The following is a 19,629-nucleotide window of genomic DNA, read 5'->3' as shown; positions in this document are numbered from 1 at the left end:
TAAAGAAAAATCTGCAGGAAATCATTGCTTTTGTGAGTTAGCAAACTTCACCTCCTGCTGCTCAGTCCTTAAAGCAGAAGGGAATAAATCGGTCTCAAATCATCTCCTGCCTTTACTTAACAAAACAAAGCAGACGTGAATCCTCCTTCCCAGATGTCTCAGTTGCTGTGGGAAGTTACACCAGCTGAGATATTAGATAATAGCTATATTATGTTGCCATTTATATTCATGGTGAAATTTCTTGGGTTTTTACTTTTTTTTTTTTTTTTACTTCTAAAGATTAAACAATATGCTTTTGAAAAAGGTTTGTTGAGGGACCTTATTCACCACTTCTCAGAGATACAGAGAGTAAAATGTGCTGGGTGCCAGTGTGCATGATGAACAAACGTGTGCCTTTCTGTACATTGCCGCACTCGGGAGCAAATGGGATTGCACATGAGGTTGGGTGAAGGCAAGAGGGTTAAAGTCTTGGAGGGGATGAAGGAGGCAGGGCATTTGGGGAACCTGGAAGAACTGTGTTTCCTAATGTGCACCTCTGCCCAAACTGTTAGAGCATTTCTTTTTGGATATGAGCAGCAGAATTTTGGAAGTTGTAGGAACAGCACTCTGCTGGGTTAGGAGGGGTGGGCACAGTGAGCATCTCAGTGTGTCTGAGGACAGTTCAGATGTTGGAGCAGATGCTCGTAGTTGCACACCATGTGTGGGTCTCTCAGAGCTGTTTGGTTTCTGCTGGAGCCTGGGGGACTGACAGCGCTCTGAAGGGAGTACTGGAGAGCACTCTGGGGACAAGGAATGAATGATAAGCGTAATATCTTCTACAACTTCTCACAAGAACAGTCACGTTCTGTGTACTGCCCTGGAAGTCATGACTTGCTGACTGTGATTTCACTTGAAGTTCCCCAGCAAGTCATTTAGAAACCATAGAGTTGGAGTGACCTTAAAGATCATTAAATCCTGTCCAATAGGGAGAAGGAAAACTTACAATGTTCCCTTGTGTTGTATTATGGTAGGTGGAAGGAACCACACACGCAGTAAGATATTTGGGAAGTTCTCTACGTAGAAGGTATCATTTAAGATCTTAATAGCTACGCATCTCTATTTTACAGCATGGCGACAAGAAGGCAAGTGGAGCTTCTTCCACATCGGGAGAGAATAAAGCAGAAGCACAAGAGGTAAATTCAAGTGTTTGCACATATTAAGAGGAAAAGTTGGTAATGGATTTCCTCCTATGCAAATTTTTGTCTTTTGATAGCAAAGTGGTATTTTTCAGACAATTAACTGGTGACTGTAGTCACTCATGATTCATTCTAGGAATGTATAGTTTTGTCTTGTGCTGCTGAGCAGCCTGTTGAAAATATTTCTTTGCTCTGCTCATTCTTTCACAAAAACTTCATGTTAGTACTGGTGGGAATGATCTCCGTGGATGCGTCTGTTCTGCAGTACAGATATGCTTTGGGACACATCTGATGGTCCCAGTTTCAGAAGTATGGATGAAGTGAGTGCACTGTGACGCTTTCCACCTTGTCTGCATCCTGGCTTTTCTTCCAAAAATACAAATCCAAATTTATACATACATATTCCATCTCTGGGCCATCTCTTGGCACACTTGCAAATACTTAGGCAGTGCTGTATTTTAGAAAAAATACTTTTTTTCAAGATACTGCCTCCTCAGGAATGGGTATTTACAGTTCTAGAGTTCCTGCTGGGTCGTAATGTAGAGTGTACACAAGCAACTTTGCAGCCTGAGTGTAGCAGCAGTTGTTACTGATCAGAAGCCATATGGGTTGTGGGCAGCGTTGGGGTCTTCTCTCTCCCAGCAGCTCCAAGCCCAGTTGGCCACTCAGAGGTAGGTCCTTGTGCCTTACAGGGAGTCAGGCTGGTATCACAAAGAGAGGGTGTTGTCCAAGCCAGGAACCAAGCAGGAGCAGTGATTCCCTGAGGAAGGCTAAAAGCAGATTCAGAATGTGAGGAATTTGTAGAAATGTCTGTTATTAGTTGTCTGGTTTTTGGCTTCAAACATCAATCATTGATACAAGGATGCCAGAAATAGTTGTGCCTGATCCATAACTTTCTCTAAGCTGTGGTGTGTTTAGCTGCCGTGCAGGTCACCACCAGTGAACGTGTTATTACGGTCCTCTGAAGGAGATGGTTAAAGCAATTACCTTTCTTTCCTGTCCTTTGTCTAGCCTGGGAACATGTTCCTCCTTTCCTCTCTAGACAGCTTACATTTTTCCTAAATAGCATTGTTCTTTTATACATTCTTATTTTTATGCCAAATTCTTTGACTGCAGGTTGTTGCTCTTGATATAGAAGTGCTGACTTCTTTGTGGGAAGGGTGGGCATTGAAGGTGGTGGTTTGGGTTGTGGAGCTACGGTTTCAGACCTCACACTGAGAATATCTGTTTTTAGCAAAAGAAAGCTGTCACTAAGTTTATCGACCTGAGGCTTCTGTCTTGTGAGTCCTTAGAATGCTCCATGTGTGTCCTCTTGTGAATTTCTTTAGATATTTGACTTGTTCCATTGGCTTGATAAGGCTTAAAAGGGAAAGTAGATAAAAATAGTTCTCCTTAGGCCCATTGAATAGCATTAGGTCCATCACAGTTCACACTCCAAAACACTCTGAATTTTTAAGCAGTTGAAGTAGCAACTCAGAATCTTTGTACAGATTTTGCAGGAGTCTGCAATGTTATATTTTTGTTTAAAAGTTGTAGATTTTTCCTGTAGTCTTCAGTTTTTGAAGCAGAAATTCATAATCCATCTGTAGATAGCGGTGGACAGCCTTGCCTAGAATATTGAGTTTGTTCATCTCCCTGCTAGAAAAGATTTGGTAATGCATTATAAAAATGACAAGGAAATACAAAGGTCTTTGAAGAGTTCATATTCATATTGAAGGGAAAATTGTAAAAGCTGCGTATGCTCATGGTTTAGCTAAAAATAACAATAAACGACTCTCTCTCAGATTCTTTGGGTACATAACCTTGAAGGAGTGACAGAAGAAGAGTAAAGCTTTGAAAAGTAAAGGTAGGAAAGGTCTGACATGAGTTTGAGTGGGAGATGCTAATTAGCCAGAACATCAAGAACTGAAGATCAGTGCTGTTAAGGTGTAGAATAGGCTTCTTAGACCCGTCCTTCTTGGAGGCTTAAAAGCAGGTTGACAAAAACACAGCAGGTTTACTGTGAATAGAAACCTGCCTGGTAAGACATGACTTGCACAGAGCTGCTGAGGAGATTAAATGGCTCCATAAGATTTTTCCATTTCTTGTATCATCATACAATAAAATAAAATAATGCAATAAAAGAGTTAGGAGTTACTGGTGTGAAGATGATCTATTTAATGACGCCATAGTTTTGCAGTTACATGGAGCCACAGCATGGAGTATGTCCACTTTGTCTATGATGTATCAACAGACATTAATTAGTTATAAAACTTTCAGTGGCCATAAACATAGACCTTATTGCAGCACTGAGGTTCTGACTGTTGCCTGTCTTCCTTCTAAAATACTAAATTTAGTCTCTTCGGTTTCTGAAAACAAAAGCTGAGACATGTCCTTAAGGCTATACACCCATTTTACTTTAACCCTTGTCCTTCACTGTAGCTCATGGTAGTGACTTGGAAGCCCTTTGGTTGCACTAACGCTTGGTGCCACTGCACCTAGCACAGGATAGAGGTGTTGTGAAAGAGTTTTGGAAGGGGTAGGACCATGATACCTGCTTTACAGGACCATGCTGCTCTTGGAAAGATCTCCTCCACTTCATTACTGTGTGTTATCAAAGGAAAGAGACAGTCAGTGTTTTGCCTCATTTTAGCAGTGCTTCTCAAGCTTCGGGTCTGGACAGACTGGTGGGGTCTACTTGCTACAGGAATGGTCAGTTTTAGGTTGAGTTACAGATAATCTGTCAATCTGATGATGAGCAACTGGTGAGCAACAGGTTGTTTTGTAGAAATAGGTAAAAGATTTGCTGGAGGGACAGAACTGGAAACTGCAGGTGTGTCAGAACATGTAATTGAAAGAAGATGTAGGCAGTTCTTTATCGGCATAGTTGATAGTGATTTGTGCATTGTTAATGTCTGTATTGGGCACTACTGAAGGACAAAGGTTAACGTCACAGGGATGTACCTGAAATCTTCATGTCTTGGTTTTCAGAAGCTTGTATTTGTTGAATTCGCATTCTGAGGAGAATCAGACACTTCTTGAGAATCCAAATCAGCTTTAATGAAATGTTTTCGTTCCTCGTGAGTGTGCGTGTGGTGGGTGTTGACAGAAGAGCAATGATGGTTGCTGGAATTGGTGGTTGCTCATGCACTTGAAGCTGTGGCGTGTGTTGCAGCTGGGATGCACCTGCCACCCATAGAAGTGGGTGATGTGAGTCAACATGTTTGCAGCACGCCATTGCAAAGTGTATGACAATTTCCTTTCTTCTCCTTCCCTCCTGATGCTCCAAGGCTTTTAGGAATTTTCTATGTAAAACGTTAGCAGGCAAGAGACAGCTGGTGTGGTTCTCCTTTACCTCCCACCTTGACATCAACTTATGTGTGCCCTGCCACCAGTTTCAGATCTGTTCAGATCTTGTGTGCCATCTAGGCATTAGTGCTCTACAAGCTTTTGGATGCTAAAAGATACATCCTTTCAAGGGGAAACAGGACAAAATCACTGAAGAGAAACCCAGGACAGTTTATGAAATACACTGAAATTTTTAACTCTGTGACAGTGTTTGGAAGGGGTATTGACACGTGCCTGACCTATTTCTACATCACTGCTTTTGCTTTCTTTTATACCTGCTGCTGGCTGCTGCTCGGGATGGGGAAACGGGATGTGGGACACTTTGGGTGGCCTTGGTGAGACAGGTCTTGTCTTGTGATGAATTGCATGGTCCTGTTCTCGACGGCTGTGTTCGGTGTTGCCCCTTCCGAGGGCTGCCGTAGGGGCACGGTGTGCTTTGGTACATAACTGTGTGTGTGAGTCATAACATTGATGCAAACCAAATGCTCCTGTTCTGCTCTGAAAGCCCCACGCTCTGTTTTGAATTGCGTCATGCTTGTGTTGTTAACTGCATTCTGTAATAAGACCTGTTCTCTTTTTACTGTTGTAGAGTAAAATACCAATGAGAGCTTCTGTATCACTCTAAAAATATAGCCTGTGCATTGCTGGTGTCTGAGTGTAAAAATGTGGTATTAAAAGGAAGATGGAGCCATATATTCTAGGAATTTGAAGCCTCAGCTTAGAGTGGGGCTGTGATTTACCAGATATGGTGTGAAACAAGACCCTCCCTAACGAGTCCTGCCATTTGGAGTCATACTTTACAGCCGTGTGGACAAAGCATGTGCTGCTCGCTCAGCTCATTATTCTTTACTTAACAGGAAATACATTCTTTGCTTTGAGATGATGATGGTGATAATTGGCACCAAAGCATTACTGTCCTTTTAGAATTGGTTCTTTGCTCTGACATCAGGATTTCTGTCATAGCTATTAAGCCTGATGCTTGTGCAGGGTTCCTCATCCAGAAAAAGCATTAACATTACTCAAACTCCAGCGGGTAACGCTGAATAAAGACATCATGGCTGGTAAAAGTCCGTTGGAGTGCCCACTACTGGTCTGAATTGAGGAGGTGCAAAAGTAACTTTGATTAGAGCCTTTGCCAGGTTTCTTTCTACTTGGTACCAAATTATTTATTTTTAAGTGCATTGTTTGGTTTTTTTCCCCTTGCACCGAGTGCCCATGATCTGAGTAGAGGGGTTCAAAGGAGTACAGCACCGGCTTGTTTGCTGGTCTTCCTTTTCTGTTTTGGTTCTTCTTTGGCTAAGATGCAAAAGGTAGTTGAAAAATAACATTATTTTGGTTAAATTATGATACTCGTTGGGAGCTGTTGTGATGTGAGGCTCTTCCTGCCGTAGGAAGAAATAGAGTGTGATTGCTGCTCAATAAATTTTCAAATGAAAGATTGAAAGCTGGAGGCTGAAATGCTGGTTATGGTCATCAAAAGCATTTACAGAACAAAGATTGCATCTTCTTTGCTCATGTGGTACTTTTTTTTCTTAACTGTACCATATGCGTTCTCGTTGCAATAGTATAATGAACGCTTGAATGTTATAGTCCAATATGAACATTTAATCCATATTTCTAGACACCAGTCTTAATGCGTGTCTTCCCTTGGAAAATCTTAATATCAGAGGGATTTGTATTTTATCTCCCCTTTATTAAACATGGGGGAGTTAATATTCCACTCTGAAACAGTGTTCTGGATTTTTGTTTTGAAGCCACAACTAACAGTGAAGAATAGATTATGAGTACCTGTGTGCCACAGCTCTTACTCCTTCACACGTGATTCTGTACAGGCTCTTGATTCTTCTAATTAATTTCATAAAGAAGCTATGCTATGATAATTGATTAGCTCTGTTATTACCGGGTTGGGAAGCGAGATGTGGGTGCAGCCGTGAGGTGATTCTCCAGCTGATCGTGTCTGAGACTGTCACAGAAAAAAAATGCTTTTCTACTTCTTGGAGAGGAGGGGGGAAGAATCTGTTCCTGCAGCTCTGGTGGGTCTGTTGATAAAGGGTGTTGGAGCTGGTTTGCCTGCAGGGAGCTTCGTGGGGAGGGTGCTGGGGAGTACAAAACACCATTATTTTAATATGCTTAAAAGAAGGATGAACCCAGTAGCCTGATGTGGCCAATTGTTACGCTTTTACAGATGTATTAAGGGGTAGGTAGAAGGGGCAGAGAAGTGACTGTTGAGAGATGGCCCTGGGAACTGAAAGGTGTGCCTCTACTTGGCCATCAGCATTCAGTGAAGAATGCTGATGTGATGTCGTGGCTTAACTTTCCATGTAGCTTATCTCCAGGAAGCCTTTCTCTACTCCAGAAAAGCATTTATTTGCTTCTTTTTATTCTCTGTCTCCTACCTGTACCTTTATTGCTGTTCCACTTACTGTGAAACAGAGAAATGCTTGCATTAACGTTTTTTCTTACACTCTTTAATTGTTTAACGTAAGTTCATGCTCAGAACAAAGATTTATTTCACTCTATTAGTTTTTTTGTTCCATTTCTGATTGGGGCGGGAGGAAAGGCTAGACTTGTGCCTGAAATTTTTGAATGTGTTGGTAGGTGTCATAAAAACTCCTTCTGCACAACAGTAGTTTATTTCTGGGTTTCCAGAGCTTCACAGTTATCTTAGACGTGGTTTAGGTGCCAAGGGTGAGTCCTGAGCACTGTGAGGCCCTGAACCAGGGGCTGAGCCTTGGGTGAAGTGGAGAGCTGTGATACTGAGGGCAGACCCAGAATATTGCTTGCTCTTCAGATGTCTGCTCACTCTTGATGATTTTTTTTCCTTTTTGTTTTGAAAATGGAAAGGTAGCACTTAAAATTTTGTGTTCCTTCAACAACCTAATAATTTATTTATTAGTTATAAAGTTGAAGCATTTGTGGATAATGCTTACTACCAAGTCTTTAATGCACTACATTGTCTTTAATGCACATCAGAGACAAAACCCAAAGCATTTTGCATCTTGGCATTGTCCATACAAAACTGTAACGTCACACCTTTGTCACCTGCCCTTAGGAGCATTGTCACCTGGGGCTGGAGACTATTGCTTGAATTAAAAATGTTCATTGTAATGGGGGTTGCGGGGTGTGCGAAAGGAGAGAGTTGGCTCTTTTAAGGGTGTCTGGTCAAAGGAGCCATAAGAAGAAAATACAGAGACAGACCTGACTGATGTAGGATGAGGGAGGCTGTGAAAGGAGCACATCTGGTTGGTGGCACCAGTTGGACGCGTGGAGCATGAGGATGTTTATTGTTTCAGCTGGGAGGGTAAGGAAAGGGAGGGAGACAGATGTGCAGAGGCATAAAACCTCAGCAATTACTGTCAACGAAGGCAGCAGCCAGAGAGAAACCTGGTCAGCCCCTGTGGTGGTTGGGCTCTCGGGAAGCTGCAGCAAATGGACTTTGCAGCTGGTGAGGCTGGAACCGAGGGTTCAGGGTGCTGGAGGGGGTGGTGGGATGGTGCCAGCTGATGGGATGATGTGCAGGGTCACAGGGTGCCTGGTGCTGTTGGGGCAAGTGTCTGTGTCCTCTCCAAACCATGTGTGTGTGTATTCACTGGCAAACCTGAGGCTGGACCAGGTCAGGGTCAGGGTGTAAGGTGGGCGGAGGGTCTGTGCAGGTTTTGGGGGGACCCAGGAGTGTGGGGTGTCTGTGGGACGTATGTGTGAGTGCTGTGTGTTGGCAGCAAGCACCGACTTGGGCCAGACAGAGAGCAGGGGGGTCTGGGGTCTGGGTGTTGTCCCAAATCTGGGCTCTTCACCCAGGGTGCAAAGAGCTTGTCCCTCCCTAAAGCCAGGATGTGTGTTTATTGATGCCTGCACAGAGCTGGGCACTGGGTGGGAGCTCCTCAGAGCCAGCTCACCTCGGCTTTGAGAGTGGAAAAAACCCCCTCACTGCCACCCTGCACTGCTCACTGGGGGCTCAGCATCTCACAAGAAGCTCCTCTTGGCTGCTCGTATTCTCCCTTCGAATAAAGATACAGAACATTCCTAAATCACTGTGCATGCCCTGTGGGTAGGATCTCATCTAGGACCTGAACAGCTCAAGATGTGGAGGTGGGGTTTTCTCATCATAATGAGCTCTGTTCACCTACAGGACACATAGCTTTTATTTTTACCACTTGGTAACCACCAGCAACCTTGCAGTTTTAAGGGATTGCCCCATTTTTCCCGAGTTTGGTTCCTTGTGCCTTGTTGCTGTTACAGCCTGGCACAGCTCAGCCCTTCTCTCCGGTTGCCTGAGGTCTTGTCTTCCTCAGCCACATCCCGTCTGCTCTGCAGGGGTGCTGGGGGGACAGGGGAGCTGTGTCGGTGCTGTGGGACCTGCAACTCTGCACCATCTCCAGTTTTGGGCACCTCAATCCAAGAGAAATATCGAGGTGCTGGAGCGAGCGCAGAGGAGGGCAACGGAGCTGGTGAGGGGGCTGGAAAACAAATCGTATGAGGAGCGGCTGAGGGAGTTGGGACTGTTTAGTGTGAGGAAGAGGAGGCTGAGGGGAGACCTCATCACTCTCTACAACTTCGTGAAAGGACACTGTAGAGAGGTTGGTGCTGGTCTCTTCTCACAGGTAATTAGTGACAGAACGAGAGGGAACGGCCTCAAGCTCCAACAGGGGAGGTTTAGATTGAACATTAGGAAAGAATTTTTCACCGAAAGAGTGGTCGGGCATTGGAACAGGCTGCCCAGGGAGGGGGTGGAGTCCCCATCCCTGGCTGTGTTTAAAGGATGTTTAGATGCAGTGCTGAGGGACATGGTGTAGGGGAGGACTTTGTAGAGTAGGGGAGATGGTTGGACTCGATGATCCCAAGGGTCTCTTCCAACCTAGACCATTCTATGATTCTATGATCCTGTGGGTGCTCAGCAGTGGTGAGCTCCTGCCTCTGCTGTCCCCAGAGGAGGGGACGGGGCTCGGGGTGGTGCTGTGTGATGGGGGTCCTGCCTGTGGGTGCTGCTGACAGTGCTGGTGTCCGTGTCTGGTCTGTCTGTCTGCCTCTGGAATATTGGCTTGGCTTTGCTGCTGGTGGAACTTGCAACCACATCCCTCAGCCTGGGCAGAGACCCCCTGGGCAATGGGCAATGGGCTGGGCTTCAGTGGCTGGGCAGGTCCCTTCTGGGCAGTACTGGTCTGTACTGGGCAACACTGGACTTCAGCAGCCATGCAGGAGGGTCCTGGGCCAGAGCAGCTGGAGGAGACAGCTACACTCCTAGGAGCCCTTTAACAGGAAAAAAAAATCACTATGACACTTTGTTTTTGCATCATACGGTGAAGTGTTAACTGGACGTCTCCAGTGTGGCCAATACTAAGTGGAAATCTTTGATGTAAATATCCCACTTTGTGTCATTCTGTGCCAGGAGGCCACATTTTTGTGATGTTAATCTTGGGTAAACGGCCACAGAGGGGTGAGGTGGTGCCCCAGCATCTGCCAAGATGCTGTACAATTGTAAGTCTTATTTATTTTCCAAGCCACAGATTTAGCTGTGTTGAGTGTAAGGATCCTTTTTGGAGTTCATCCTTTTGGGAAGAAGAAACAGACTGGTTGTTTTTAGGGATGGAGACCAAGATGCATCTTCAGTGAATTATTTTTTTTAGGAAACCAACTGGGGGTTGGCTGTCGCATGTGCAGCTTTATTCATTGGAGATGCTCTCCTGGTGTTTGAAGATGAATCTGGAAGACAACAGGAGTTGGGAATTACCTTAATGCCAGAGGTCTCCAAGGTTGTTCAGCAGCCAGTGTCCCATTAGTTGGAAACCAGCGCTTCTGAATTTGCATCCAAGTTTGCTGGTTGTGTCTCTGATCATTCCCTGCTTGTAGAGAGTAATTAAAGTGTGAACACTTTAGTAGAGCTGTGAGTCTTGAGCTTCCACTTATTAGAGAAAATTAGTAAGTCTTAAACATCTGCTGCCTCCAAAAATCTGATGCTTTTTGCTGTGTTCATTAATAATGGCTTGTTTTCCCAGGGTTCATTAGATGAGATTTCAGATGTCGCTGAGTTATTGCAGCGGTACTCAGCGGTACTTGCTAATAATGACATTGCATTGGCTGAAAATTGGAAGTTCAAAGGGGATGTCATGGTTTTGTTTCAGTTGCAAGGATATTTACTAACTAGAAAAGCTATCATCTTGCTCTTAGCTTTTTATTTTTGCTTCCTTGACTGAGCTGTGATGTTACCTTCTGTGTTGTCATTCCAGTTATGTCTGTACATCCGTTGCTCACCCATTTGTTTTCATTGGTACTTTTCATTAAAGTATATATGGTTACTGTTGCTTTAACTGTTAAAAACAGAGTCGTTCTGCCACAGGAAATAGAACAGATTTTGTGTATCGTCCATAAAGCAGTAGGAGAGAACTCAGCCTATTCTGGGCTGGGCAAAAGTGTCTGAAAGGAGTCTGTGTGAATTAAAGTTACATAGGAGAATTTATTTGTGGATGATTTGCCCTGTATAAAATGTCCTAATGGACTTTTTGGTGTACTTTTTTTTTTTTTTTACACTACTTTTTTGTTTACATTTTCACTTAGCTTTTCTTTTTCTTCATCAACATTTCTGACGTTTATTATGTTTTGTATTTTGTAGAAGAAACCAGGAGGAGCTAATGTTAGCCAACCCCCCAAAACACAGACGAGTGGAGCTGCTTCTGCTGTTAAGGTAATGCATGCTTAAGGACATGGTCTCTTTTAAAAGCGAAGAGAATATGGCATGACTTCATCCCCTGCAACGGGGCAGAAGGCGGTTTGTTGGCCAGCATTCTGCAGCACTGTGATGCTCTGGAATCACAGTGAATCAAAGTGAAAGAGGAGCACACGTCTGCAGGATGCTCACCTTGATTTACAGAGAAAATAGACTTGGTAACATTCTCTCCTGTCACGTGCTCTTTGTTAGTCTCCTAGATATTTTAAAAAACCCCAGTCCTGCTGACACCAGTGGCAAACTTAATTTGACTTAGGGGGCTATGGTCCTTTTTTCACCCTTAGTTTTTATTTGTATGTTTGGATTCTGTTTCCTCGGTGGGACCCGATGAGAGCGAAGTGCTGGTGACTCTCTTTGCTTTCGTAGCCCCTGGAGCAGTTCGGTCACTCAGGAATTTAGTGTAAGAGGCATTACAAAGGTGGCTCACACAGGAGTGCAGTTAATACGGAATCACGGAATTGTCAGAGTTGGAAGGGACCTCTAGAGACCATCTGGTCCAACTCCCCTGCTAAAGCAGGAACACCCAAAGCACATCACTCAGGAGCATCCAGGCAGGTCTTGAAGATCTCCAGAGAAGGGGACTCCACGACCCCCCTGGGCAGCCTGTTCCAGGGCTCTGTCATCCTCACCGTAAAAAAGGTTTTCCTCATATTTGAATGGAACTTTCTATGTTCCAGCTTGAGCCCGTTGCCCCTTGTCCTATCGCTGGAAACCACTGAAAAGAGTCCAGCTCCAACATCCTTCAACCCACCCTTTAGATACTTCTAAACATAAATAAGGTCTCCCTTCAGTCTTTGCTTGTCCAGGCTAAGGAGTCCCAGCTCCTTGAGCCTTTCCTCATCAGGGAGATGCTCCAATCCCTTAATCATCTCTGTTGCCCTACGCTGGACTCTCTCCAGTAGTTCCCTGTCCCTCTTGAACTGGGGAGCCCAGAACTGGATGCAGGATTCCAGTTGTGGCCTCCCCAGTGCAGAGCAGAGGGGGAGAATGACCTCCCTCGACCTACTGGCCACACTCTTTCCTACGCAGCCCAGGATCCCATTGGCCTCTTGGCGACAAGGGCACATTGCTGGTGCATGGAAAGTTTGCTATCTACCAGGACTCCCAGATCTTTTTCCTCAGGAGTGCTTCCCAGAAGATCCATTCCTAACCTGTATTGGTGCCTGGGGTTCTTCCAGGTGCAGGACCTTACATTTGTCCTTGTTGAACCTCATTAGGTTCTTCTCTGCCCAGCTCTCCAACTGTTCAGGTCATGCTGGATGGTGGCACAGCCCTCTGGAGTGTCAGCCAGCCCGTCCTAATTTGGTATCATCAGCGAACTTGCTGAGGATACACTCTGTCCCCTCGTCCAGGTCATTGATGAATAAGTTGAACAGGACTGGGCTGAGTATTGACCCCTGAGGGACACCAATGGTCACAGGCCTCCAACTTGACCCCGCTCCATTAATTAGAACCCTCTGAGTCCTGTCACACAACCAGGACTCAAACCACCTCACTGCCCCCTCATCTATCCCACACTTCCTTAATTTTCTATGCATTCAAATGTGTTTCTAACATAGAGGGGCACCCCACCTCCTCTCTTTCCTTGTCTATCCCTTCTGAAGAGTTGGTAGCCATCAATAACAGCACTCCAGTTGTGTAGGTCTTCCCACCACGTTTCTGTGAGGGCAACAATGTCATAGTTTTCCTGCAGTACAGTGGCCTCCAGCTCCTCCTGTTTGTTGCCCATGCTGCGTGCATTTGTGTAGAAGCACTTAAGCTGGGCTAATTTTCCTGCCACTTTTGTGGGGGGCCGAGTCCCAATACCCTCCTGATCATGCTTAGATCCTTCTAAGCAGTGGTTGCTGACTTATCACTATCCCTGATGTCATCACTACCATGTGTGTTACCATCCCCCATTTCTGAGACATTATCATCATCTGAGATATTGTCCTCATCTCGCCTCAAGTGAAATGGCAGGCTGGAGGCTATCCTTAGGCTCATCTCTAGTACCCCCTCCATATCTCATACCCTCAATACTCCCTGAAAAGAAGCAGGTATCACATTAAGCACAATGGCAGGCAGGAGGCTATCCTTAGGCTCATCTCTAGTGCCCCCTCCCCCCCTCATATCTCATACCCTCAATGCTCCCTGAAAAGAAGCAGGGATCACATTAAGCATGCTCAGGTCTTGCAGAATATTGAAAAAGGACATGGAAAATATGGTTTCTGATGGTGATCACCCGTGAACTGATGGCTGCAGTTGGTAATCACTGTTAGGTACATATTTGCCATGGATGAGTGGAATGCAACTCACTCGAAAGAAAGAAGCCACAATATGTTTTATTGAGGTAAAATAATAATTTGACAGTTCAATAAGTCTGATGGAATTAAAAAAGTTTTAGCAGTGTTTTGACAATGTTCAATAAGGTTGATGGCAAGGTCCACTTTACAATGACTGCGTGGAAGGAACACACAAAGGAAGACTGAGTTAGAGTCAAGCTAGAATGGCTCACGCGTAGACCAGAGATACAGAGTAAAGAGGGCCCACGAGGTTCAGGGTGGACCCCCCCTGCTTTCTAAGCTCTTTTGAAGCCTCAGTGCAACTGGATCCAGTCATAATCTCAGACTTGAACAACGGTTTATGTCCAGTGGAATTATCTGTATAATGCTTAAGAATGATGTTGACTGTAGGGGTTAGTAATGTTTCATAGCATTAACAGAGCATGCTGTCAGTCACTGGTGGAGGGTCTGTCACAGGCCATGGGTGAGGAAGGATCTCTGGGTCTCAGGTCGGGAATCTCAAGCCTTAAGAGGATCCCTGTTGGCCTGCAGAACTGCTGCCCTTCAGGGAGAGCTCCAACTGGGGCAATCCCAATGGCAATATTTGGAGTGAAATAGTTGGTCACTGGTCAATAGTATAGACAAGATAGGGGTTTTGGAATCATAGAGTCATGGAATGGGTTGGGTGGAAAGGCATCGTAGAATGGTTTGGGTTGGAAGGGATCGTAAACCTCCCCCCTCCAACCTGCCCTTGAACCCCTCCAGGCATTGGACAGCCACAGCTTCTCGGTGCAACGTGGGCCAGGCTCTCACCACCCTCACACCAAACAAGTTCTTCCCCACAGCTCAGCTCCATCTCCCCTCTTGCAGGGTCAAACCCTTCCCCCTCCTCCTAGGGCTCCCCTCCCTCATCCAGAGTCCCTCCCCATCTCTCCTGGAGCCCCTTGAGGGACTGGAAGGGGCTCTGAGGACTCCCCGGAGCCTTCTCTTCTCCAGGCTGAACCCCCCAACTCTCTCAGCCCCCCCTCCCAGCAGAGGGGCTCCAGCCCTCCCAGCATCTCCGTGGCCTCCTCTGGCCCTGCTCCAACAGCTCCATGTCCTGATGTTGGTGGCCTCAGAGCTGGAGGCAGCACTGGAAGGGGGGGAGCAGAGCAGAGGGGCAGAATCCCCCCCTCCCTGCCCTGCTGGGGATGCAGCCCAGGGGTGGGGGGTTTCTGGGCTGCCAGCACACGTTGCCAGCTCACATTGAGCTTCTCATCCACCAGCACCCCCAAGTCCTTCTCAAGGCTGCTCTTTCTTTGTCCTTTTCTTTCAATGCTTTTCTCCATCATTAAAGACAGCCCAGCATTTTTGTTGCTTTTCTCTCCATTCCTTGCAGTTTGCCAGGGCCTTTCCCCTGCTGGTTAAGCTGGATGTAGTTGTCTAGATGTAGTTCCTGTGACACCTGTACAGTGTGGGATGGTCTCAAGTATAATATTTCTGTCTATCAGTCACCAGCTGCATAGTCCCAGCGAAGTTCATGTCTAATTTGCTAACTAAGACATCTTTAAGGCTTTTTCCTGTATGCGTTCTTTCGATTATAAACCTATCTTTTACATTAAGTGGGCAAGATCCAATTTCTGTGGATGCTGTTAAGCATAAGAGCTGGAAGGTGGGGGCATGAAAATAATGTGACGTGATGTAATCACCAGAAAATGCTTTGTACTAGGTTATGGCAACCTTGGCAACATATTTTATTCAGTACTTGGTGCTTCTCCAGTTTCTGCGACATTGCAAAATATTTGTTGGTAAGGATTACGTCCTATGAAAATACTTACCTCAGGCTGTCTGATTTTAATTAATAGCTATTTTAAGGTTAGCCTTCTTCTCACTTGGCCATGATTACCTTTCTTCAGTTAGACTAAACCTTCTCTTAATTACAGCTTTTAATTTTAACAATCTCATGCAATCCTGTAGTGCTATTTAATACTTGGAGATTTATTGTTCTGTTCTTGTAGTTTCTGCCACCTGTAAGTTTTTTAAGCCATTTGGCTACCTGTGTTCATTTCTGCCTTCCTTCCTATCTCTAAGGATACCTATTCTAAAGAAAACATTATCAGGGATTTTTTTTTTTACAGTAATTTTACAGGAGAGGAAATATTTCTTGAAAAGGCAAGGCAGCTTTTTGTCTTTTGCTGCAAAAATGGACAAAAATCTTTTAATGATATCAAAAATACTCAACCGGTTTTTAGACAACTTTGAAACTGCAGTTTCTTCCTTTGATTTTTTCCCTGCTGTAGCTTTAATGTGTCTGGTGTGAAAAATAACTTTCGATTCCTTCATCATTTTGTTGACCGATAATGCTTTTCATTAATGTAGCTTATCCCAGGTAAATTTCCAACCTCTTTGGGGAGTCGGGTGAGGTGGGGGCAGTTGAGCTGGGGCTGGTCCATTTTTTAACCTGCTCTTACCCTATGGTGAAACCACTTACTCTAAATTGAAAAGCCAGAAGGGGTTTTGCTGCCCCTTTATTATGGCCTAAATAATTTTTTCTTCATTTAGTAAGTAATATTAACTGGTGGTGTGTGCTCTGGTTGGGTTGCCTGTGTTTCTGAGTTTAAGAGGCATGACCTCGTGTGTGATGAATGCTCCTCCCTGGGCTCTTTATGGTTTCACTCCGGGGTTCCTGGTGCTGCAGCCAGCGTTTGCTCACCGCTGTCTGACAGGGATTTCATCCAGCTACACGAGTGTCCCTGTGGGATAAGGAGTAAGTGCCACCTCCCTTGTCCCCTCGCTCTCCTGTCTGTATAGCTTCTGTGCTCTCTACGTTGAGGGAGTTTAATCGGCAGCCTTGATGTGCCCAGTTTCTGCATGACTCAAACCCAAATGAGTAATTTAAAGATATTTAACTGAAACAGATGTTCTGACTTCTTTCTATCTATCACAAGGCTGACTTTCCTTTTTTGATGTGAAATCCCGTTCAACTATTATTTTGTTCCGGCGTCTTTTCAGTAGTGCCTTGAAGCTTGTGGGATAAATGGGTTGCACAGTTAAGATTCGGGTAAGGTTATAATCAGCAGGAATATGTCGTGGTTGCTCCTGAGCAGCCTCTTCTGTATATACATTAACTGCACAAACACACACACACTGTATAATTCAGGTGCACGGACCAGGAGGCCGTCGCTGCCGTGATGCGCAGGCAGCAGCGAGGAGGAAAAGCTGAATTAACCTCCTTCCTCTGCAGGAGGTGCCCCACCAGCCCTGCTGTGTTTTCTTTCACAGCCTTTCAAGTTGTTTTTGCCAGTTCTGTGGCCAACAGGAAGGCCAATTTCTAGCTCAGTGTTCAATCATAGCTATTAATAGAAGGCACTAATACTTGGGCACAGCTGGATCCAGCTATCTTCCTCGCCTCTTTCTGTTCTTATATGGTAATTCTGTTGATACCAAATAAAGTTTTGCTGCTTTTTATGTAACAGGTTTTTTGACATTGCTTTTAATGTGTTCTTAATGAGTAATAATTTTCTTTTCATTGCTGGCTGCTGTAGCTTAGTGAAGTCAGAATGTTTGTCCATATTACTTTCACGGACAATTTATTGGAGCAGTGCCAGAAGAATTTGACAACAGTGAAAATTCAGTAAGGATTATTTTTATTTCAGACTTGACTGATCTTGAATATTTTCAGAGGAAGCTGCTTGATCTTAATGATTTAAGAAATTTAAGGTTAGTGACTTTCAGCTGGCATCCAAATTAACAGTTTTAAAGGGAGATTTGATCTGCTTGAGCCGCAGACAGGAAAACAAGAAATAAAAAAAAGGAGGAATTACTAAATATCTTTGAGTGAAGTCCCTACGATTTCTGCAGCAGACTGGGAATTCTGTCACAAGTTTATTGAGATTGTCATGAGAAGTAATTCCTGCTGTCAGTGTATTTGCTGGGATGTTTTTCTCTGCTACATACCTTACTTAGCTGTCCCTAAATTTTTATTTTGTGAGCTTTGTGCCAACCCCTTACTGTGAAGGAAGGCATTTTGGAGTAGAAGGCATCTGAAGTCACAGTAATGATTGGGAATGTCCACAGAAATGCATAAATTTGTTTCTGTGTTACCAGTCATGTTGTGAAGTTTGGGAAGGCTCTAAATTTTGAGGTTATTCAGAAAAAATATTTAAATGAGCTATCTGATAACCTCCTTTTCTTGCTCTCATTAGAATTAATGTCTGTCTTCGTGCACAGATCCTCAATTTATCCATTTTTTGCAACGAGACTGTGGCAAAAGATGGGGCTGTTCCTGCAAGTTGCCCCCAGAGCTGCTGCCAGCACGTGAAAACCAGGAGGACTGTGTCTGTGTGCAGAACAGTGTGGTTTTCGTGGTATCCCAGGCATGCTAAAAATAGACCAAAACATGGAAAATGGGAAGCTGCAGGAGCATAGAAGCTGCCTCCTGGCCCCATCCTCTCGTTTGAAAAGTGGGGCTGTAGAAGAAGCCTCTGACCTGGAGACCACTGCAAAAGTTAAAACTTATGAAGATATGCAACAGTCAAAATTATACGATCATGTAAAAAAAAGATAATTCTGTGCTTCACTCAAAAAATGGGGTATTTTCCTCCTCAGTCTGTGTTGTATCTGTCCGTGTTTTCCCCTTTCTGCTTCCCTTCTAGGGCCGACTTTTGTTTCTTGTTCCCTGGAGATAAAGGGCAGCGTGGAGGCTGTTATGAAAAAATGGCTGAAGGGTTTGTTAGTGCCATGGGGCTTTTTCTTAAAAAAATAAAGCATACTGCCCCCCCTCCATACTACAGGAATCGATAATTTGATTCTATGGTAAAAAAAAAAAAATAAAAAAAAATGGAAGAGCAGGTCACTATTGGTATTTCAAGAAGCACCTTTTAATTTTGGAATTAATGTGAAATATTTGGATTTTTTATGCTTAAAAATAGGCCTAATCAGTCAAGTTCCAGTGGCCTTAACTGGCCCAAGCATCTCAATTTCTTCTGATTCGTGACATTTATGTACCCGGGGAGCCTGGATGATCAGTCCAGGTTCAGGGAGGGGTTGTCCTGTGAACTTTGAATGAAAGTATCAGCTTTGTTGGGGGGAAATGAGTAGGTTCCTTCTGCCCTTCTACCCGTGCTCCCGACGGGAGAGGTGGGAGAGGAGCGGAGGTGGGGCGTCCCTGCTGCTGGCTGGGGAGCACCTCCCCAAAACCGAAACCGGGGCCAGGAACAGCCACGGCCCGACATTCCTGCTGGAGACAGGAGGCACACCTCTGACAAGTAAGTTATCTATTCCTCCTGGATTTGCTTCCCTACTGCCTCTGCTTTGGGCTAATTTGTAGTGAGTTCAGTTCTTTTTTTTCTCTCTTTTTTCCCCCCCTCCCCTCTCTCTTCCGGGAGTTTTGTGGGCTGAAATAACCACAAGCTGCCAACTGCCGGGGCTTCCGACGTGATCCCGTCCTCGGCAGGCCCGGAGCGTGCCGGAGCGAGCTGTGTGTAGTGAGATGGCTCTGAAAATTAATGTAACGTGCTGGGAACAGTCTCTTTGGGCACCGTGTAAGGCCGCGTGTTTTGCACATTACACAACGAGTGGTTTATGTGACAAAAGGCGCCTTGAAGAAGAGAGGAATGAGGAAGAGCAGATTTTTAAAGTACTAAGTTGCTCTGTATTTTTTTTTGTTGTTTTGGTTTGGTTTTTTATTATTATTATTTTTTTCCTCAATGTCTCACAGCCCACGCTGTTCTTGCTTCAAAAACTCACGTAATATTTTTGGCAAACAAATGCAGAGCTTCCTATGGCCGTGGCACATCCAGAACATTGCATAGTCAGGGTGTGCTTTTTGGTTGAGGTGTGCTTAGGTATCAATACCTTACCAACAGCAAGAGTTCATTATACCTGATACCTAAAATATGCTGAAATATTAGTTACACGAAACATATGGGAACAGAATAATGCTTTTCAATGAATTGTGCATTATTTTTCTTTCTGTAGTAGCAGAAATCAGATAGATAGGTGTTGCTTAGGTTAGGCCAGTGTTTGATTATTGTTACTGGTATACTTACTCCTCTTTTCTTCTCTGGACAAAGTGGGAATGGTGTGTTAAATAACGCAGAGTTCTTGGACATTTCAGTGACCTCTGCTGAGTTCTCGATCTGTTATCTTCTTTTCACAACTAGTT

General features: G+C 44.7%; 1 protein-coding gene across 2 annotated transcripts in view; it reads left to right on the top strand.

The window, feature by feature from the left end:
- CAST (calpastatin) overlaps positions 1-19,629 on the top strand; it is a 65,021-nt gene that overhangs the window by 3,939 nt on the left and 41,453 nt on the right. The window contains exons 3-4 of one of the 2 annotated variants that reach the window (XM_014962581.1): positions 1,107-1,172; positions 11,110-11,181. In XM_014962581.1, the coding sequence (XP_014818067.1) occupies positions 1,107-1,172; positions 11,110-11,181 (138 nt within the window). Of the gene's footprint in view, positions 1-1,106; positions 1,173-11,109; positions 11,182-18,654; positions 18,731-19,629 lie in introns of those variants that run through there. The other variant, XM_014962582.1, reaches the window with a different exon arrangement.

The sequence above is a fragment of the Calidris pugnax genome, unplaced genomic scaffold, assembly GCF_001431845.1.
Source record: "Calidris pugnax isolate Ruff unplaced genomic scaffold, ASM143184v1 scaffold499, whole genome shotgun sequence".
NCBI classification, from domain to species: domain Eukaryota; kingdom Metazoa; phylum Chordata; class Aves; order Charadriiformes; family Scolopacidae; genus Calidris; species Calidris pugnax.
This window is presented reverse-complemented; position numbering and strand designations above follow the sequence as displayed.